The sequence below is a fragment of the Vicia villosa genome, linkage group LG7, assembly GCF_029867415.1.
Source record: "Vicia villosa cultivar HV-30 ecotype Madison, WI linkage group LG7, Vvil1.0, whole genome shotgun sequence".
NCBI classification, from domain to species: Eukaryota; Viridiplantae; Streptophyta; class Magnoliopsida; order Fabales; family Fabaceae; genus Vicia; species Vicia villosa.
In genome coordinates, this window is record NC_081186.1 from 92,882,059 (window position 1) to 92,903,939 (window position 21,881).

At 37.0% G+C, this 21,881-nt stretch overlaps 5 protein-coding genes and 1 pseudogene across 5 annotated transcripts; 3 read left to right on the forward strand and 3 right to left on the reverse strand.

Annotated features, from left to right (window-relative positions):
- Positions 1–349: 349 nt before the first annotated feature.
- Positions 350–2,229, forward strand: LOC131615873 (UDP-glucose flavonoid 3-O-glucosyltransferase 6-like). The gene has a single exon (XM_058887050.1). It carries the CDS (start codon positions 666–668, stop codon positions 2,103–2,105), a length of 1,440 nt encoding a protein of 479 aa, XP_058743033.1. The 5' UTR covers positions 350–665; the 3' UTR covers positions 2,106–2,229.
- A 3,787-nt stretch (positions 2,230–6,016) lies between these two features.
- LOC131615874 (UDP-glucose flavonoid 3-O-glucosyltransferase 6-like) lies at positions 6,017–7,784 on the forward strand. Its single transcript, XM_058887051.1, has one exon. The coding sequence runs from the start codon at positions 6,200–6,202 to the stop codon at positions 7,631–7,633; it is 1,434 nt and encodes a 477-aa protein (XP_058743034.1). The 5' UTR covers positions 6,017–6,199; the 3' UTR covers positions 7,634–7,784.
- A 146-nt stretch (positions 7,785–7,930) lies between these two features.
- On the forward strand, positions 7,931–11,162 carry LOC131615871 (anthocyanidin 3-O-glucosyltransferase 6-like). Its single transcript, XM_058887048.1, has one exon. It carries the CDS (start codon positions 9,288–9,290, stop codon positions 10,743–10,745), a length of 1,458 nt encoding a protein of 485 aa, XP_058743031.1. The 5' UTR covers positions 7,931–9,287; the 3' UTR covers positions 10,746–11,162.
- Positions 11,163–11,287: 125 nt separating this feature from the next.
- On the reverse strand, positions 11,288–12,814 carry LOC131615872 (anthocyanidin 3-O-glucosyltransferase 2-like). Its single transcript, XM_058887049.1, has one exon. It carries the CDS (start codon positions 12,812–12,814, stop codon positions 11,366–11,368), a length of 1,449 nt encoding a protein of 482 aa, XP_058743032.1. The 3' UTR covers positions 11,288–11,365.
- A 2,749-nt stretch (positions 12,815–15,563) lies between these two features.
- On the reverse strand, positions 15,564–18,144 carry LOC131615877 (anthocyanidin 3-O-glucosyltransferase 2-like; annotated as a pseudogene).
- Positions 18,145–18,395: 251 nt separating this feature from the next.
- Positions 18,396–20,696, reverse strand: LOC131615875 (UDP-glycosyltransferase 82A1). The gene is made up of 2 exons (XM_058887052.1): positions 20,195–20,696; positions 18,396–19,796 (listed from the first exon to the last, which is right to left on the reverse strand). The coding sequence occupies exons 1-2, from the start codon at positions 20,664–20,666 to the stop codon at positions 18,925–18,927; spliced, it is 1,344 nt and encodes a 447-aa protein (XP_058743035.1). The 5' UTR covers positions 20,667–20,696; the 3' UTR covers positions 18,396–18,924.
- Positions 20,697–21,881: the final 1,185 nt, after the last annotated feature.

Below are 21,881 nucleotides of genomic sequence, written 5' to 3' on the forward strand. Positions count from 1 at the left end.
ATATATATATATATATATATATATATATATATATATATATATATATATATATATATATATATATATATATAAATCATACAGGAATGCATTAATTTTATTTTAAATATTTATACATAATTTTTTTTATTTTAAATGTTATTTGTAATTTTAAGAAAATACGAAAAAAAATTTATTAGGGCCAAAATATTTTTATAATTGGAACAATATCTCCAAATTTCCAGAGACTATATATAAACAGTTTCCATGCATCACGCATCCCTCCATCTATCGTTTCTTTTTCCCAAGATACAAAACATATAAATAATCTCACTTCATTTTCACTCCACAAAGTGGTCATCCCATCCAGCAAAGCCATGACATCATTCCTCACATGATAAATCCTTACTTTTACTTCTTGGAAGTATTCTTCTTGGAAATATCCTGAAAATTGTACGCATACAATATTTCATTAAAAGTAGTCTTTTGCTAAATCTGGTGGCACCGAAGGCTCGTTGTAATTCCACTAATTTGGGTTGTACTTCCGACAAGGAGGTTTAAGTAACACAAGATTCATCCAAATTTTCTACACTATTATTCCTATATAAATAAGAATCAGAGGAATATCAAATACAACTCAAAACACTACTACTCATACTCTCATACTGAGTAACTGTATATCCATATCCATGATGAAGAAAGCACAAGTTGTGTTTATCCCTTCTTCTGGTCTGAGTCATCTAGTTTCCACCCTTGAGTTCGCCAAGCTTTTAATCAACCGAGATAACCGTCTCCGAATAACCGTTTTACTTATGAAATCCCCAAACACCTCTGAAGCTGATGTCTACATAATTGATTCCCTTTCCATCTCCGATTCTCTTCACATCATCAAACTTCCAGAAACTTCTCTTCCTCCAAACATGGATCGAGCTTCCGCCATGACAGCTTTTCTCGAAGCTCAAAAACCATACCTTAAACAAGCTGTCTCTAACCTTATTACTGAAGAAGAACAACACGGACCCCTAGCCGCTGTCGTTGTTGACATGTTCTGCACCACCATGATTGATGTTGCTAAAGAATTTTCCGTCCCTGCCCTCATCTTCTTCACTTCCGGCGTTGCTTCCCTTGGTCTAATGCTTCATCTTCACACTCTGTTAGAAAAAGACAATTTTGATGCGGCACAGTTACAGCAGAAGAACGAGTTAGCAGTTCCGAGTTTTGCCAACTTGGTTCCTGTAAACTCGTTGCCTAGTTTTATTCTTCACAAAGAATGGGAGTCGTTTTTTAAGAGCTATGTAGGAGGCCTCAAGAAACCAGATGGTATTATAGTAAATTCATTTGAAGAGCTTGAATCACATGCGGTTCAATCCTTTTTCTCTCATACTGATCTAGCAGCTTTACCTATATATCCGGTTGGGCCCTTATTAAATCCTGAGCCCAAAACAAAGAGCAGTGTTGATTCAGATGATATCATTAAATGGCTTGATGATCAACCTCCTTCTTCGGTAGTTTTCCTCTGCTTCGGGACTAGGGGTTCTTTTTATGAAAACCAAATCCAGGAGATAGCACATGCTATTGAGAATAGTGGAGTACGTTTCATTTGGTCTCTACGTAAACCTTCACTAAAAGGCACTATGCCCGCGCCTTCTGATTATCCACTTTCAGATTTGGTTACGCTCTTACCAGAAGGATTCTTAGATCGCACGACTGAAATTGGAAAGGTCGTTGGTTGGACCTCACAGGCTCAAATACTTGCTCACCATGCCATTGGAGGATTTGTTTCGCATTGTGGCTGGAATTCCATACTAGAGAGCATGTATTTTGGTGTGCCTATTGCGGCGTGGCCTCTTTTTGCAGAACAACAGACAAATGCTTTTGAATTGGTGTGTGAGCTGAAGTTGGGTGTGGCGATTGCATTGGACTATCGGGTGGCATTTAATGGTGAGCATAACTATGTTGTAACTGCAGAAAAGATTGAGAGAGGAATAAAGAGTGTGTTGGATAAAGATGGAGCAGTAAGAAAAAATGTGAAAGAGATGAGCGAAAAGAGTAAGAAGACTTTGTTAAAGGACGGATCTTCCTACATTTATTTAGGTAATTTAATTGATTATATTATAAATCAAGTGTGAAATTAAATTGTCTTAGTACCCATATCCAAAAATTCAAGAGTTATTGGATTACTTATCAATAGTAATAATTGTAATAAGGATTGATCACTTTCTCTAATATACTTTGGTTAGCAGACTTACAAAATTCTTGACTAAGAGGTTTTATTTTTGAACTTTTTGCATCTATAGATAGAACAGATGAATGATTCACTTGTTCATTTTAATTGTTCTTGTACTTGAAAAATTTACACATCAACATATAACTATGCTAAATACAAAATAGGTAGAGCATATTATGTGTTTCGGTCACAAATCCTTCTTCATGTCCTACCTCTCGGCCTTTTATCTCTCGCTCCACTCTCCCATTTGTTTATGACTATTTACCTTATTTATATACAATAATGTTGTTGTCTCTCCTTCTAGGTGTAACGGCCGTAACGGCCAATAACTATTGTCTATTTTTTTAGGAATAGTAGCCATAACGATCATTTGACTGTTGTCCCATGTATAGTTGATTTATCATGATCGTTACATATGAAGTATGAATGAAATGACATCGACTTGACATCATACTTTTAGCAATGGACAAACATGTATGCATCCCACCATCTATCATTCTCTCTTCCCCTTCGAACATTTAAATCGTCACTGAAATCTTTAAAAGAGAACATGCTCGATGAAGAGGCTTGTGAAAAAGGAACAAAGGTTTAATCAAGATCTTTCGCAAGTAGGACAGATTGATATGTGGAGCTTCCCTGAGTTGTAGGAGGTTAATCCTAACCCTCCAAATGACCCCTGTAGTTGAATATGATCGGATGACTCCCCACATAACATGCTAGATTAGACGGTGGAGGATCGCATTTTGAGGATCGCATTCTAATTAAGGATCGCATTTTGAAAACAAATTAAGTCCTAATCGATACTTAAAGCGTTCTCGCTCTCTTTAGGATTGAAGCCTAGTTTTTACTATCTGGTTCGACCCCCACGCTCTCGTAGTGTCGGTTCGAACTTTAATAGATTTCTCACTCTCGTGACGAAATCATGGTAAGTAAACTCTCACTCTCGTGACAAGGTTACCTAAATTAATATTAAAAACTAAAACCAAAACATAATTTAATAACATCTAACAAGCCAACAAAATAACCGAGTCCTGTCGAAACGAAGATCTTCACATACCGGGCTCTAACATATTTAGCCGGACATGGTTTTCGTAGAATTAATTTTAAACATGAATATAACTAAGGAAAAATATATGGAAGTAGAGATGAAGAGCATACAATAATACTTAATACTTAAAGAATATGCAATTAAAGAAACTTGGGAAAAACTGAATAGATGAAAACACTTGATCTCAGTGTACAATTTGCGTCTACAATTCGTCAGCGCTTTGCTAATACATTCCAAGATATCATCTCACTAATATCCTAGTCATATATATAGTGTTACAGTGTAAAGCCAATACAAAAATCGTGTGCCATATAGTTGAGAAAAATAAGGAAAGTAGGGGAAGAATGGGTCAGCTTCTATTTCTCTCAAATTCTGTCTCCGAGCAAAATGGCGACCACCATTCCTCTGACAGCGACCACCGTCTCAGCATATCTTCAATTTTTCTGCATTTTCTTTGTTCTTTATGCTCGTTTCCATTTCCGATGCGCGTTTCTTCTCGAACACGCAAAGTACCTGAAACACAATAGAAACATTAATAAAACATGATAACTATGCGAAATAAAACATTGATAACATGTGAATCAAGTCGTAAAATGTGATACGTTTTCAAGTTATCAAACTCCCCCATACTTAGACAATTGCTTGTCCTCAAGCAATCAACCAACTCATTAGCATTTAAAACTCGGGTTTGAAACATATTCAAAACAAAAATTCTTATCAAACATGTCTGCTAAGCTTTTGTTTAGTCGATAGGTACTAAAGGACGATACTAAGAATATCGTAATGACACAAGTCTCCGCTTTTACGGTCGAAATCTCCCTTCCTATGCAAATCAATCTGAATCATGTTATCATGGCTCAACCTATTTCCTATGTCTCGTTTTACCCTTTTTCATTCAAGCGCAATCACATCAAGCTCATTATCCTTGCACACTCATAGTAAAGAGACCGGTTAACAACTATGATCCTTCTTGCTTTAGGGGCTCTGGTACTACATTATTACTCTATTTATCCTTACTGCAAATGTGGGGGATCGGACCGTAATCCGCCATATCAAGTCCAGAACCAGTGACCTCTGGACCAACTAACAAGAGGTAATTAATAAGCTCTTTTGTAGGTTCAACAGGCGTTAGGCTAAATGACCGGGTGAAGGTCACCTAACTTAGAAGGCGCATTCCCTAATTTATCAGCGTTCCCAATCGATGCAGATCGATTATGCTACTCGAACACGTTTGGGTAATTTGTGACGGTGTTTCTTAGGGAGAAAGACTATGATGCGATGACTATGGAACTTTGACGATTCGAAACATATCTCGATCACGGATTCTGGTGGTTGTGTGGTAACATATGAACATGGGAATATCGGTTGTAGCCAGATCGGTGTCGGGTTTTTGACGTTATTTGATCCGGCGACCTAGTTTTGTCAACAAGTAGATCGCCCTAAGAGAACTATTTTTTATTTAACGAGATTTGGAATTGCTACAATTCTAATTCTGATTTGGTTAAGGTGAGAGGTGCATCTGTCACAAGTTTGCTTCGTGTTTCAGCTTAGATTATTGTTCTAGTAGCGGATGATCATTCCTTATGGCACTGTTAATCATTTGAAGTGGAATGTATCGTTGCCAATAGATACTAGAGGAGATCATGATCAGAGCGGAATTTACTTTTTGATCAAATTAATTGATCGTCACACTGTTATTGATTGGGAACCATGTGTGGCCTTGGAAAAATGGATGTTTGATAGGTATGGTTTGTGTGGTCCAGGAAAGTTTTAACGAGCCCCACAGTGGAAGCCAAATATTCTTTCTAAAAAAACATCAATTGGTTAGTTCTCTTAATGTTGGTTAGGAAGAACCACAAATGTTTAAAGTTTTAGTGAGACTCATTATCTTTAGGAAGGATGAAGGAATAACCACCATTTTTTGGTTCCTTGATTCTTTTACACGTATATTGCTCACTCCCTATTTCCTTGCTTTTGCCTCATATTTATATTGTTATTCTCCTTTTGTCTGAATTCCAAGAGATTCACATAATTATTTTTAATGACCACAGGTAGTATTTTGACAGTTATTAGTAGAACGACAGTTATAGCCGCCCATCATTGATGAAGGTCGTAATGTTCCATGATTTTATGGAAGAACGTTGTAACGAACAAATCATAATTCCATAACTGGTGAATGACATTTGGCTATCCTTAGATGTTATGGATGGTTGAATATCCTGACATAGGCATCAACTGGTCCTAATACTATCTCTGCTATCCTAATCATCCCAGTGCTTGGTTCCATTCCGAACCTTACCCCAATCATAAAAATACAATCCAAAATGTGTACGAAACTTCTCGTCCGACCTCATACTCTTATAAAAGAAGAACTCTATATAAAAAAATATATAAAAATCATACTTGAATGCATTAATTTCATTTTAAATATTTATACATAATTTTTTTAATTTTAAAAATTATTTATATTTTTAATAAAATACGATTTTTTTTTTTATGTTTTTTAATTAGGGCCAAAATATTTTTAAAATGAGAACAATACCTCCAAATTTTCAGAGACTAAATATAAACAATTTCCATGCATGCACTCACTTCACTTTCACTCCACAAAATGGTCATCCCAATCCATCCAGCAAAGCCATGACATCATTCCTCACATGATAAATCCTTACTTTTACTTCTTGGAAGTATTCTTCTTGGAAATATCCTGAAAAGTATACACTTATAATATTTCATTAAAAGCAGTCTTTGCTAAATCTAGTGGCGCCGAAGGATCCTTGTAATTCCACTAATTTGGGTTGTACTTCCGACAAGGAGGTTTAACTAACACAAGTTTCATCCTAATTTTTTACACTATTATTCATATATAAATAAAAATCAGAGGAATATCAAATACAACTCAAAACACTACTACTCATACTCTCATACTGAGTAAGCGTATACCCAAGATGAAGAAAGCACAAGTTGTGTTTATCCCTTTTCCTGGTATGAGCCATTTAGTTTCAACTCTCGAGTTCGCGAAGCTTCTAATCAACCGCAATAACCGTCTCCGAATAACCGTTTTAGTTATGAAATTCCCACACACCACAGATACAGATGTCTACACTAAATCCCTTCCCATCTCCGATTCACTCCAAGTCATCAACCTTCCAGAATGTTCTCTTCCTCCAAACACTGATCGAGCTTCCGCCATGACCACTCTCGTCGAATCTCAAAAACCACATGTTAAACAAGCCGTCTCTAACCTCACTGCCGAAGAAGAACAACATGGACCCCTTGCTGCCTTTATCGTTGACATGTTCTGCACCACCATGATTGATGTTGCTAAAGAATTTTCCGTCCCTGGGCTCATGTTCTTCACTTCCGGCGTTGCTTCACTTGGTTTGATTCTTCATCTTCACACTCTGTTAGAACAAGATAATTTCGATGTGACACAGTTACAGCAGAAGAACGAGTTAGCAGTTCCGAGTTTTGCCAACATGGTTCCTGTAAACACGTTGCCTAGTTTTATTCTTCACAAGGAATGGGAGTCGTTTTTTAAGAGCTATGGAGGAGGCCTCAAGAAACCAGATGGTATTATAGTAAATTCATTTGAAGAGCTTGAATCACATGCGGTTCAATCCTTTTTCTCTCATACTGATCTAGCAGCTTTACCTATATATCCGGTTGGGCCCTTATTAAATCCTGAGCCCAAAACAAAGAGCAGTGTTGATTCAGATGATATCATCAAATGGCTCGATGATCAACCTCCTTCTTCGGTAGTTTTCCTCTGCTTCGGGACTAGGGGTTCTTTTTATGAAAACCAAATCCAGGAGATAGCACATGCTATTGAGAATAGTGGAGTACGTTTCATTTGGTCTCTACGTAAACCTTCACCAAAAGGCACTATGCCGGCGCCTTCTGATTATCCACTGTCAGAGTTGGTTTCGCTTTTACCCGAAGGATTCTTAGATTGCACGACTGAAATTGGAAAGGTTGTTGGTTGGACCTCACAGGCTCAAATACTTGCCCACCGTGCCATTGGAGGATTTGTTTCGCATTGTGGCTGGAATTCCATACTAGAGAGCATGTATTTTGGTGTGCCTATTGCGGCGTGGCCTCTTTTTGCAGAACAACAGACAAATGCTTTTGAATTGGTGTGTGAGCTGAAGTTGGGTGTGGAGATAGCATTGGACTATCGGGTGGGATTTAATGGTGAGCATAACTATGTTGTAACTGCGGAAAAGATTGAGAGAGGAATAAAGAGTGTGTTGGATAAAGATGGAGCGGTAAGAAAAAATGTGAAAGAGATGAGCAAAAAGAGTAAGAAGACTTTGTTAAAGGACGGATCTTCCTACATTTATTTAGGTAATTTAATAGATTATATTATGAATCAGGTGTGAAGTTAAATTGTCTTAGTACCAATATCCAAAAGTCTGAGAGTTATTGGATTACTTGTCAACATTAATAATTGTAAGAAGGATTAATCACTTTCTCTAATATACTTTGGTTAGAAGGCCTACAAAACTCCTGACTAAAAGGTTTTATTTTTTACCTTTTGGAATCTATAGATAGAACAGATGAATGATTCACTTGTTCATTTTAATTGTTCTTGTACTTGAAAAATTTACACATCAACATGTAACTCTACTAATTACAAAATAAGTAGAGCCTATTAGATGTGTTTCGGTCTCAAATCCTTCTCCGTGTCCTACCTCTGGGCCTTTTATCTCTAGCTCCAGTCCCTCATTTGTTTATGACTATTTACCTTATTTATATCCATTAATGTTGTTATCCTTCCATCTAGGTGTAAGGGCTATAACGGCCAATAACTATTGTCTATTTTTTTAGGAATAGTAGCCATGACAACTGTTGTCCCATGTATCGTTGATTTATCATGATCGTTATGAATGAAATGACATCGGCTTGGCACCACACTTTTACCATAAGCCATTTGCGAGACTGGAAGAGCTCATCCAGGCTTGCAAACCATCAGTGTTGAACTGGTGTTTGGCCACTAGTTTAAGTTGCTAACCAGCCATGCTCTCTTCCCCGTTCACCGTAACATCAAACTCTTGTGAGTCTAGCTTGACCTTGCCCTTCCCCCTCAAGACACCTTTCAGGCTCCTCCTTTTCACTGTCTTACTTAGCATTTCACATGCAAGCTCCTCCTTTTCACTGTCTTACTTAGCATTTCACATGCAAGAGTAAAGTTATTGTCCAACATTCATTTTTTCCTTTCCTCTTTTCAATTCCCTTTTACAAATAGAAGGGAATGACAAGGCCATTAGAGAAGAGATCAACCTTTTATAAGAAAAGAGGATTCTGGCCGTCTTCACCAAGCTGTCGCCAAGCAAACCACTGCCTCCAGGTATAACCGTCGCGTCCGACCAAGAGAATTTCAGAGTCAAATTGCAATCACAATTAAAATATCAGTAATCAAATTGCAATCACATACTAACTAATACTACTAACAAATCAACTACAAATACCATAATAATTGAATAACTGAATAGAATAGGAGAAAGTGAGAGAAATGGAGGAACTTTTTCCAAGATACAAAACCAAAACTTACAAAACACATACTTGCAGTAATCAAATTACAGAACCTTTTGTAGTTATTTATTATGATCCAACAAATAGCCATAAACCAATACCATTTCTCATCACTATTTTTTTTTAATTCAACTCTCACTTAAAATTTAACAATGTCTCAAAAACAATATTCATAGTAATTAAAAACTAAAGAATCAAATCCCAAATTTTTTCTCAGTAGAAAAATTAGCAATAGACAAACATGTACGCATCCCACCATCTATTATTTCTTTCTCCTAAGATAGGAAGACAAAAACATTTCAATCCACAACGTGGTCAACCCATCCAGCAAAGCCATGACATCACGCACATGAATCCGTTTACTTTTTGTTATTAAAATACAACAAACAAACAAACACCAATTATCCTCCTAATTTTCTACACTATTGCTATTCGAATATATAAAATAAAAATCACAGGAATATCAAAGAACTATCACAGTATCTCACAAACTCAGTGTATATGAGTATATCCATGATGAAGAAAGCACAAGTGGTGTTTATCCCTTCTTCTAGTTTGAGCCATTTAGTTTCCACCCTTGAGTTCGCCAAGCTTTTAATCAACCGTGATAACCGTTTCCGATTAAACGTTTTAGTTATGAAACTCCCAAACAACTCAGAAGCTGAGTCATACATTGATTCCCTTCCCATCTCCGATTCACTCCATGTCATCAACCTTCCAGAAACTTCTCTTCCTCCAAACACCGATCGAGCTTCCGCCATGATGGCTCTCATCGATTCTCAAAAACCAAACGTCAAACAAGCCGTCTCTAACCTCACTGCCCAAGAACAACAACATGGACCTCTCGCTGCCTTCATCGTTGACATGTCCTGCACCACCATGATTGATGTTGCTAAAGAATTTTCAGTCCCTTCGTTTGTCTTCTTCACTTCCGGTGTTGCTTCCCTTGGTTTGATGCTTCATCTTCACACTCTTTTTGAACGAGACAACTTTGATTCGACTCAGTTACTGCAGAAGAACGAGTTAGCCGTTCCGAGTTTTGTCAACTCGGTTCCTATAAACTCGTTTCCTAGTTCTATGCTACAAAAAGAACGGGAGTCGTTTTTTATGAGCTATGTAGGAGGTCTTAAGAAACCAAATGGAATTATAGTAAATTCATTTGAAGAGCTTGAATCACATGTGGTTCACTCCTTTTTCTCTCATCCTGATCTAGCAGGCTTACCAACTATATATCCGGTCGGACCATTATTAAACCCTGAGCCGAAAACAAAGAGCACTGCTGATTCAGACGATATCATCATATGGTTAGATGATCAACCTCCTTCCTCAGTAGTTTTCCTCTGCTTCGGGACTAGGGGTTCTTTCTATGCAGACCAAATTCAGGAGATAGCACATGCTATTGAGAATAGTGGAGTTCGTTTCATTTGGTCTCTTCGTAAGCCCTCATCGAAAGGCTTTATACCCGCGCCCTCAGATTATCCACTTTCTGATTTGGATTCACTTTTACCTAATGGATTTTTAGATCGGACGGCTGAAATTGGAAAGGTCGTTGGTTGGGCTCCACAGTCTCAAATACTTGCCCACCAAGCCACAGGAGGATTTGTTTCGCATTGTGGTTGGAATTCGATACTCGAGAGCATATATTTTGGTGTGCCGATTGCTACATGGCCTCTTTGTGCCGAACAACAAACAAATGCTTTTGAATTGGTGAGTGAGCTAAAAATAGCTGTCGAGATTGCATTGGATTATAGGGTGGAGTTAAATGGTGAGCATAGCTATCTTTTAAGAGCAGATAAGATTGAGAGAGGAATAAAGAGTGTGTTGGATAAAAATGGAGAGGTAAGGAAAAAAGTGAAAGAAATGAGTGAAAAGAGTAAGAAGACTTTGTTAGAAGGAGGATCTTCTTACACTTATTTAGGCAATTTGATTGATTATATCATGAATCAGGTATCAGATTAAATTATTCTAGAACCCATTTGCAACAAAGTCATGGGATATGAGTTTAATTTTCAACATTAATAGTACTTGGTTTTGGCCTTTTGGGTTTGAGAATTTTTCTGTTTTGTATTACTTTAGTCTTATATCTTGTTTTGAATTACTTTGGGAGTATAGATGATAGTTAGAAGTCCCGTAATAATCCTAAAAAATTGTTACATGATGAAGCTTGGATGAGAAACTGAGACTGTCATGAGACCAAGATACAGTGTTATTTTCCAAATATAATCAGAAAATTAAGTCATAAAATGAACTAAATTTTTTTAAGTATTAAGCACAAATTTTGCTATATATTAACATAGTGAATTTTGCGGAGTGGTCTTCATCAAGAAACTGCAGAATAACAATGCAGTTTCTATATTACTGCAGCCACAGTTATCTGCAGTGTGCAGGCCCAACCTCTGTTGGACAGTTCTCCCCGAGCGAGTACTAGTAGGCAAGCAGCACCGACAAATACACCATAACTTAAATGTTAGAATGGTATAATAAAACATTTAAAATGAAAATATATTAAGGACATTGCTTCCATTCAAAAACATGTTGAGTACATCAAACACATTCAAAATAAAAAAGGATAATTCAATTTATACTTGATTCACAATATAATCAATCAAACGACCTAAGTAAATGTAGGAAGATCCTCCCTCTAAAAGAGTCTTCCTACTCTTTTCACTCATCTCTTTCACTTTCTTTCTTACCTCTCCATCCTTATCCAACACACTCCTTATTCCTCTCTCAATTTTATCAGCAGCAACAAAATAGCTATGTCCGCTATAAACCTCCTCCACCCTATAATCCAACACAATCTCCACGCCCATTTTCAATTCACACACCAATTCAAAAGCATTTGCCTGTTGTTCAGCATAGAGCGGCCAGGTGGCTATGGGCACACCAAAGTATATACTCTCCAGAGTTGAATTCCAACCACAATGTGAAACGAATCCTCCTATGGCTTGGTGAGCAAGTATCTGAGCTTGTGGAGCCCATCCAATTACCATTCCAATCTCTTTGGTCCGATCTAAAAAGCCTTCGGGTAAAACCGAATCCAAGTCAGAAAGAGGGTAATCAGAAGGCGAAGCCATAGTGCCCTTCGATGGCGGTTTACGGAGAGACCATACGAAGCGGGCCCCACTATTCTCAATAGCAAGTGCAATCTCCTTAACCTGATCCTCATCGAAAGAACCCCTGCTCCCGAAGCAGAGGAAAACTACAGAGGAAGGAGGTTGATCATCAAGCCATTTGTTGATATCATTAGAATCAACTGTACCCTTGGTTTTGGGTTCAGGGTTTAATATGGGTCCAACCGGATATATCGGCAAACCAACAAAATCAGGATGGGATGCAAACGAGTGAACCGCATAGGATTCAAGCTCTTCAAATGAATTTACTATAATGCCATCAGCATTCTTCAGGCCTTTCTCATAGTTCATAATAAACGACTCCCATTCTTTTTGTAGCACAATAGTTGGCAAAGATTTGGAAGGAACCGAGTTAGCAAAACTTGGGACAGACAACTCAGTGAGTTGCAGCAACTTATCCGAATCTACATTGTCTCGTTCACGGAGAGTATGAAGATGAAGCATCAAACCAAGGAAAGCAACACCGGAAGTGTAGAAGACAAGTGTAGGGACGGAGAATTCTTTAGCTACATCAATCATAGTGGTGCAGAACATGTCAACAACGAAAGCAGCAAGGACTCCATTTTCGCCTCGTTCAGTAGTGAGGTTAGTGACGGCTTGTTTGACGTTTGATTTTTGAGCTTCGAGGAGAGCAGTCGTGGAGGAAGTTGGAGCAATGTTTGGAGGAAGAGAACATTCTGGAAGGTTGATAACGTTGAGTGAATCGGAGATGGGAAGGGATTTAGTGTAGACTTCAGTTTCTGAGGTGTGTGGGAAATTCATCACCAGGATGGTTATTCGGAGACGGTTATCACGGTTAATTAGAAGCTTCGCGAACTCGAGAGTTGAAACTATATGGCCTACGTCAGGATAAGGGATAAAAACCACGTCTGCTTTCTTCATCTTGGAGCACATTTTATACTATGCACTTATTTTATGTGAGTGACTTTGTTATTTTGTAGTAGTATATATGAACAGGAATAGGATTAATTAGTGTATAGAATTAGTATCATCTATCATTTATATATGTGAGATACATAATCATATACAGTATATTATCACATTTAATCACCTGTATTTTCTACATTAATACTGGTATGTGATAATGAAAGTGAGGTGAGATTGTGATAATGAAAGTGAGGTTGAAATGCTTGTAAAATGAATGGTGGGGGATTTTTGGCTATTTAGTGTTTACTGTTATCATGTATATATGGACCATGGAACTTTATATGGTGAAGAAGAATTTGTAAAATTGAATGGTTATTGTCTATATATTGTTGGAGTTATATTTAATAACTCATAATATGTGGTGTGTGGGAATACCTAAGAAAATGACAGTGCAGGCAATTTTTTTTTTTTTTGAAAAGCCAATAAAATTATATTAAACAAAAAGGCAAAGGCATAAGAAATGCCAACAAATGACATGTCTCTAACATCAATCCAAAGCCACCCAAATCTTTACCTGAACTACTCATTACCATCCCAAGCCAAACTCCTATGCTACAAAGCCACCCAAATCTTTACCTACCTGAACTACACATTACCATCCCAAGCCAAACTCCTATGCTACAAAGCCACCCAAATGTTTACCTTAACTACACATTACCATCCCAAGCCAAACTCCTATGCTACAGACACCCCTGAAAACAAAAGAATCCTACTGCTAGACAAAACAGCAAGGATTTAACAAAACTGATTAGCAAAAAACCAACATCACCTACCTAAGTTGTTGACAAGAACTCGCACCAAACTGTACCATAACTAACAAAAACTATAGCTAAATTTAGAACTTCTTCGCCGCACTCCTCCAAGTCGAACAGATTGGAAATCTGAAATTGTTCTGGCCTATTCTCTGAATACCATCAGCCGTATAAGCATTCAGTTGGTTTTAATATCCAATTAACAAGAGGATAAATAAAACCACGTGACTTACACTTTAACCAATTCCAGGACAAAACTTGAATTGATTCAAGTCGCTCTTCGACTGAGGTATTTTTGTTCCTGAACACCATATCGTTCCGACCTTTCCAAATCGACCAAACACAAGCAAACCTTTAGAATTGCTTACAATAATATCCTCTCTAGTTCAATCTTATGGTTCTAGCTTCTTATAATATATGTTTTGTTTTCTAGTTATGTAAAATGAAATTCATAAATGGCTTAGAATTTAGTTTTGAAATGCAAATCATCTCAAAATCTTAACCTCTTAAAAGAAGATTGTCTCAGAAGTTTTAGATAGCGGCCGGGAAAGTTGGGATAGGGGGTTGCGGGAGCGGAGCGCTTCCCGCCCTGAAGCGGTTTTTCTGCTTTTAAGGCTTTTTTGGAATGAGAAAAGACCTTTTAACCCTTAAAAAAATTTAAAATTGGAAAATTTATTATAGTCGTTCGTGTTTTCTCTTCTCTCATTCGCATTTTCTTTCTCCATTGTGTTTCTTTTGCTTGCTGCTTCTCTTGCCCATACTCTTCCCCTGCCTCAACTGCTTCAAGCTTCTCTCTATTCTTCTTCTTCTCTACTTCTTTTTTCTGCTTTTCTATTTTGTTCTCTGTCCTATTCTTCTCTATTCATTGTATTTTTATTCGTTTTCAAGTTGTTTTTTCTTTCATATCATTGTTTTTCTTTCCTTTCTTTTAAAATATATTGATTCTGGGATCAATATACGTAGATTACTCATATAATTAGTCCAAAAAGTTATTTAATCTACATTAAATATATTGGTTATTCATATAATTAGTCCAAAAAATTATTCTGTTATCTGCTATCCCATTTTTGGGATCAGCAACTCTGCTTTGCTATCTGAGATTAATAATTCCGATGACTACTAATTGTCATATCCTTATTCTATTTAAAACATACTTAATAACATAAATTGAGTGTAATTACTTGGGCTTTTGGCTTTACGGCATAGTATAAACAAACTTGATCGGAGGCCTACTAACATATTGTCTCAGGAGTCTGCAACTAGAACAACACTTACTTTGGCACAAAATTTAGACAAAATTTCATTAGCTTGGTTGTAGTAGTCATGAAAGTTATATAGAGGCTTCTCTTTGTTAACACAACGAATTATGTCTAATCGTCTTCGTCAAGAAGCTGCAGAATGTCAGACACAATTTCAACAATATTGATGCCTCTGTCAAGTGTGTGTACTGCTAGAACTGTTAAAGAAAATGCGTGTACTGTGATCCAATCCAAGTATGAAGCACAAATTTGAAACTAGTTACATATGTGGCTGATCAAGCAAGAACATGAGCTACTTGATTGGCTTATCGTAAATTAAATTTTACACGAGTTTGTAGAAAGGAAGGGAATAAGCAACCACAATCACATATAATAGCACCAAATTCAGTTACTGTCATTCTTACTATTGCTATGGAAATAATCAACAACTTTTTTGAGTCAAGTTCAAAATCCACATTACCGAGTTGGAAATGATACACCCAACTCATAGCTACAGGTAAATCTGTTGCTCTATATTAACACAGTGAATTTTGCGGAGTGGCCTTCAACAAGAAGCCGCAGAATAACAATGCAATTTCTATATTACGGCGGCCACGGTTATCTGCAGTGTGCAGGCCCAACCTCTATTGGACAGTTTTCCCCGAGCGAGTACTAGTAGGCAAGCAGCACCGACAAATACACCATAACTTATTTGTTAGAATGGTATAAATAAAACATCACAAATGAAAAAGTATTAAGGACTTTGCTTCCATGAAAAAAGTTGAGTACATCAAACAGAGTCAAAATCAAAAAGGATAATTTAATTTGACATTTGATTCACAATATATTCAACCAAACGGCTTAAATAAATGTAAGAAGATCCTCCCTGTAACAAAGTCTTCCTACTCTTTTCACTCATCTCTTTCACTTTCTTTCTGAACTCTCCATCCTTATCCAACACACTCCTTATTCCTCTCTCAATTTTATCAGCAGTTACAAAATAGTTAGGCCTGCTATTATCCTCCACCCTATAATCCAACACAATCTCCACACCCATTTTCAATTCACACACCAATTCAAAAGCATTACTTTGTTGTTCAGCATAGAGCGGCCACGTAGCAATAGGCACACCAAAATATATACTCTTCAGAGTTGAATTCCAACCACAATGTGAAACGAATCCTCCTATGGCTTGGTGAGCAAGTATTTGAGCTTGCGGGGCCCATCCAATTACCATTCCAGTCTCTCTCGTCCTATCTAAAAAGCCTTCGGGTAAAACCAAATCCAAGTCAGAGAGTAATCAGAAGGCGGAGCCATTGTGCCCTTCGTGTGAATAGGAATTAGTTTAAATGTAATTATTTAGTGTAATTACCGATATAGCCCTGTAACCTTTATATATACGAGAAATAATAATGAGAAAAGTATCAAGGCAAGAATTATTGACATGGTATCAGTAGGTTTTCGATCAAACCTGTGAGTTTTAGGTTAATCTTGGCCTTATTCAGCGTCACCCCACTGGGTCGCTCTTGAAATCGTCTCGGTAGATCTCGTTTCTCGGTAATTGAAATCATCTCGGTTCTCGGTAATCTCTTCCAAGATTGCGATTCTAATCTCGGGTGCTTACAAATCGTGTTTGCTTTGATCGTGTTATCGTATCGGTGTCGGCAAGTATTCTGAATTAGGGTTTTGACTCGGTGTCGGCAAGTATTCTGAATTAGGGTTTTGACTTGGTGTCGGCGAGTATCCTGAATTGGGGTGTTGATTTGGTGTCGGCAAGTATTTTCTTCAGTGTTCCGTTGGTGTTTTTTGTTTCACGTTAACAAAATTGTTACGTTAACAAAATTGTTCTTAAGTCATCTCTGATATTATGGCTTTCGAAGAAGAGATAGATCATATTTGTGTTCGTTTTACCGGAAAGAATTATCTTGTTTGGGAATTTCAGTTTCGGATGTATGTTAAAGGGAAAGGATTATGGAGTCACTTGGACGATGTCTCTTTGGCACCGTTAGAGACAACTGACTTAGATGCATGGGAAATAGAAGATGCTCAGATTATCACTTGGATTCTCGGTACTATTGATCCTCACATGATTAATAATTTGCGATCTTTTTCCACTGCCCAAGAAATGTGGAACTACTTGAAGCGTATCTATAACCTAGACAACGCGGCCAAACGTTTTCAGTTTGAGCTAGACATTGCCTCGATGGTGGTTTACGGAGAGACCATACAAAACGGGCACCACTATTCTCAATAGCAAGCGCGATCTCCTTAACCTGATCCTCGTCGAAAGAACCTCTACTCCCGAAGCAGAGGAAAACTACTGAGGAAAGAGGTTGATCATCAAGCCATCTGATGACATCAACAGAATCAATTGTACCCGTGGTTTTGGGTTCAGGGTTTAATATTGGTCCAACCGGATATATAGGTAAATTGAATAAACTAGGATGAGATAAAAACGATTGAACTGCATAGGATTCTAGCTCTTCAATCGAATTTACTATAATGCCATCAGCGTTCTTGAGGCCATTCGCATAGCTCATAAAAAACAACTCTGTGTCCTTACGTAGAGCAGCAGTAGGTAACGGTTTTGAAGGAACAGAGTTAGCGAAACTCGGGACAGTCAACTCAGTGAGTTGCAGCAACTGATCCGAATCTACGTTGTCTCGTTCATGGAGAGTATGAAGATGAAGCGCTAAACCAAGGAAAGCAGCACCTGAAGTGTAGAAGACTAGCATAGGGACGGAGAATTCCTTGGCAACATCAATCATGGTGGTGCAGAACATGTCAACAACGAAAGCAGCTAGGACTCCGTTTTCGCCTAGTTCAGTAGTGAGGTTAGTGACTGCTTGTTTGACGTTTGGTTTTTGAGCTTGGATGAGAGCTGTCATGGAGGAAGTTATATTGGAGGTTGGTGGAAGAGAACATTCTGGAAGGTTGATGACGCGCAGTGAATCTGATATGGGAAGGGATTTAGTGTACACATCAGCTTCTGAGGTGTTTGGGAAATTCATCACCAGGATGGTTATTCTGAGACGGTTATCACGGTTGATTAGAAGCTTTGCGAACTCGAGGGTTGAAACTAAATGGCCCACACCAGGAGAAGGGATAAAAACCACGTCTGCTTTCTTCATCTCGGAGCACAGGTTATATATACTATACACTTGTTTTATGTGAGAGATACTTTGTTGTGAACTGTTTCTTTGATATACATGTTATTTATAGTAGTATATAGGAACATGACTAGGAACAAACACCAAATTTCAATAAGATTAATTAGTATAGAGAATTAGTATCATCTATCATTATATTACATTGTTAACTTGTATGAGATCATGAAAGTGAGGTTTAATTGAAATGTTTGTAAAATGGATGATGGGAGCTAATTGGCTATTTGATGCTTGTTGTTATGATGTGTATATGGACCATGAAAATTTATGTGGTGAAGAAGGATTTGTAAAACTTAATGGTTATTATCTATATCTTGTTGAGGTTATTAATACTTCATTCATAATATGTGGTTTGTGGGCATGCCTATGAGAATGAATATGAAAATGACAATGCTGTGTAAGGCTACCTTTTGAATTGTTTACAATAATATCCTATATAGTTCAATCTTATGGTTCTAGCTTCTTATAATATATGTTTTGTTTTCTATATATGTAAAATGAAATTCATAAATGGCTTAGAAATTAGTTTTGAAGTGTAAATCATCTCAAAATCTTAATCCCTTAAAAGAAGATTGTCTCAGAAGTTTGCAACTAGAGTAACACTTACTTGGTAACTGCTGTATGCAATAGCAGTTACATAGAAATGTCTTAATGCAATAGAAATTATTATAGACACAGACACAGCAATATTGGTAACTTCCAATTCAAAGGAAATAACCAACACAATAATAACAAACCTCTAGGAATTATAGAGCCTAGTCTCTCCCTTGATCAAACCACAATTAACAACTATTCGATGACCAGAATTATTAATAGCGGCACCTCCAGACGCTATCCCAGGATTCTCCCCCGGTGCGGCAACCCTCAAGTATCATACAACGTAATATAATTATTAATGGTGGAAAATCATGAATGATGATTTAACAAGAATTTTCATGAATTATAGAAGCTTTCTTAAGCATTTCTTTCAAAAGAAAATGTCCACTCCTATTATCACATGCATGTATTTCCATGAACCTTTCATATAACGTATCTAATCGGTTACTCATTTCCTTATCTTCCATCACCTTTTCAACTCCTTCTTCAACATCCTTTAAACCAAGCCCATTCAATCTTAAACCAACTCTCCATACCTCAACAATATACGCACAGTTCAGAAACTGGTCTCCGGCCAAAGGGTAGCACAACAACTTTTTTCGAAACTGTAAAGCCTCCAACGTAGAATTCCAACCGCAATGTGTGATAAAACAACCAACTGAAACATGTTTTAAGATCTTTGTTTGTGGTGCCCAAGAAACAACCATGCCTTTCCCTTGCTTGAAAACTCTCTCCGAAAACCCAATTGGTAACCATTGGTGCCAAGTGGACTTCAAGACCCAAATGAAAGGCCTCATTGTAGCCTCAAGAGCTAGTGCTAGTTTCTTCAAACTGGATTCTCCTATTGGATTGAACAAACTTCCAAATGAGATATAAACAACTGAATTAGCCTTTTGATTTGTTAGCCACTTCAAACAAGTCAAATCTTCTTCCCAAAAACTTAGAGTTTTGGTGAACTCTTGAGGCCTGCAAATAGGGCCTATAAATAGTACATTTTGCTGCTTAACTTTGGTTTCAAAGGGAAAGGAATTCACTAAGATCCATTTAAGGTCTTTTGATCTTTCTAAAGTTCTCATCCAAAACTTAAATCTTGCTCTTCTTGCATCAGTTGTTCCTATAAGCCATGGTAAATCATTGGTTGAAACTAAGGGCAATGTAGGTACAAAGGTAATATTTCCTTCATGTTGTGGAAGTCCTGCAAATATATACATAACAACTGTTGTCATTAACTTATAATTATGACTGTTGAAAAAAAATAATCAAAAACTAAACCGAACTATTAAACTGCACCAAAAAGAAATGAAATGTGATTGATAGTTTACGAACTAAATTCAACTAATACAATATGGAAGGACAAGCTTTTTTCTTGATATTCGGCCTTGAGGCCGACTAAGCTAAGAGGATCAATCTCACCGTCTACTAGCAGATGTCCATTTAAAGACAGTGTTACGCTCTATATGGACTAATCCAACAAAGTGATTGTTAGCACCTAACGTGATTCGAAACAACACACTCTCAGGTCTCAAGTTTTCACCACTAGACCAATATCTGGGGTTATGGAAGAAAGATTTGATGTTAGAGGAGAAAACAAACCTGTATCAGATATCAATCCAGTCCTAAGCATCTGAGGTATGGCTGCAATCAAAAGATAAGATGCAAGCATGGCTGGCCAAAACCCAACAGTAGTGATCCCAAACTTCTCACCCACTTGTATGGCCCAAGATGCCAACAAATCAACAACCATCAAACACACTTCACCTAGCCTTTCATTATTTTGAAGAAACTCTTCCAAATGTTTTGGCATTGTGTTCTCCATGGATGACTCAATGGCAAAGAAATCAGGTGTTGTTGTTTCCTCTTCAATCCCATCTTCTAAACCAACACACTTAACAATCTTACCATTATCATCATCAACATTAATCTTCTTATGAACATGTTGAGGGAGGATTATCAAAGTTTCAAATCCTTGAGCTAAAAAAGATGAGGCTAGATTTTGCATGGGATTAACATGTCCCTGTGCAGGATAAGGAACCAAAAGGATTATTGGCTTATTTTTCATATTCATTAGTTAATAAGGTATACTTCTAATTCCCTTCTAAGGGACAATATATATACTAGTACTCAAGGTTTTAAATAATTGTCACGGCTTTACGTTCGCATAAAGACTTTCGCGATTTCGATCAGTACAGGTGTTGTGATACTGATTGTAGTTGTTGCAGTGTGAATTCTCATACCGTTTTGTCGCCGCCGTTTTTGTGATAACTTATGGTTTTTTAAAACTTTGCTAGTACTATACAAACATGTTTAAATGCATGTGTCCCTATAGAGTATATTCAATTGGAGGATGACCTGTGATATTTAGTTCACACATAGCAATTGAGCTGTTTGTGCCTAATTCATCATAGTGGGAGTTTGCCGGAAATTATACTCAATTGGTTGTACAAAAAAAATGCACGTGTTAATCATGCAACTACTCGCTTCTTCTTAGTAGTAGGGCACACTAATCCTTCCTCTTCCACTTGCTCCAAAATAAAGCGCAAGTGGGAACCCTTTATTCTTCTTGTGTCTAGATATAAATACTTTTTATTTATTTCATTCTTTTTAAAAATAATTGATAGGTAATCTTTCCATTTCTTATGATTTTTAGTCGTATTCAAAGATATTTAGAGTATTAATTAGAGGTTTGTTGAAAATAAATAAGTAAATGTATTTAATAATTTAAAAAAAATTGTTTATATTTAAAGATAATTTTTTGTCAAATTGGTACTTATATCAAGACAGAGAAAATATATTTTAAGAAAAATGCTACTTTCTTCATCTAATTTTATGTCTAGTATGAATTTGAGCAATAATTAAAAAATTCAATCTTCTAGATCTTCCATAATCATGTTCATCTTCAGATGGAGACATGCTCTTTAAAGTACATGTTGTGGAGTTTAAAAGCTTTATTGATTTTAGCAGAAGGTTCATCAGATTCGGCTTTTGACAGAGTTTTAGAATCTAATGTTTATCATTCAAAGCTTTGATTGAGCAGAACTTTTCAGAAAAGTCCCCAGTTGACTTAAGATCATTCTTCTAATGATCTTATTTTTGAATAAGATAGAGACCAATGGTTACAGACTTGACGAGCTGTGAATAGTCAAAATTGCACTTGGCCATTGTTTGTGCAATGTCTAAGTATAAGCATAAAGCAATGACATTTCTTCCTTATTATCACAATCCTTTTAAGATTTTATAGTGTTTGCAGACTGAGTTAGACGACAACTGTTTGTTTGTAAGA

Bases quoted from the DNA above. Each gene is read 5' to 3' on its own strand.
- LOC131615871 (XM_058887048.1), top strand. From the start codon at position 9,288: ATGAGTATATCCATGATGAAGAAAGCACAAGTGGTGTTTATCCCTTCT.
- LOC131615874 (XM_058887051.1), top strand. From the start codon at position 6,200: ATGAAGAAAGCACAAGTTGTGTTTATCCCTTTTCCTGGTATGAGCCAT.
- LOC131615875 (XM_058887052.1), bottom strand. From the start codon at position 20,666: ATGAATATGAAAAATAAGCCAATAATCCTTTTGGTTCCTTATCCTGCA. The intron at 19,797-20,194 runs GTTTGTTTTCTC...ATATATTTGCAG, and splicing joins TGGATTGATATCTGATACAG to GACTTCCACAACATGAAGGA.
- LOC131615872 (XM_058887049.1), bottom strand. From the start codon at position 12,814: ATGTGCTCCAAGATGAAGAAAGCAGACGTGGTTTTTATCCCTTATCCT.
- LOC131615873 (XM_058887050.1), top strand. From the start codon at position 666: ATGATGAAGAAAGCACAAGTTGTGTTTATCCCTTCTTCTGGTCTGAGT.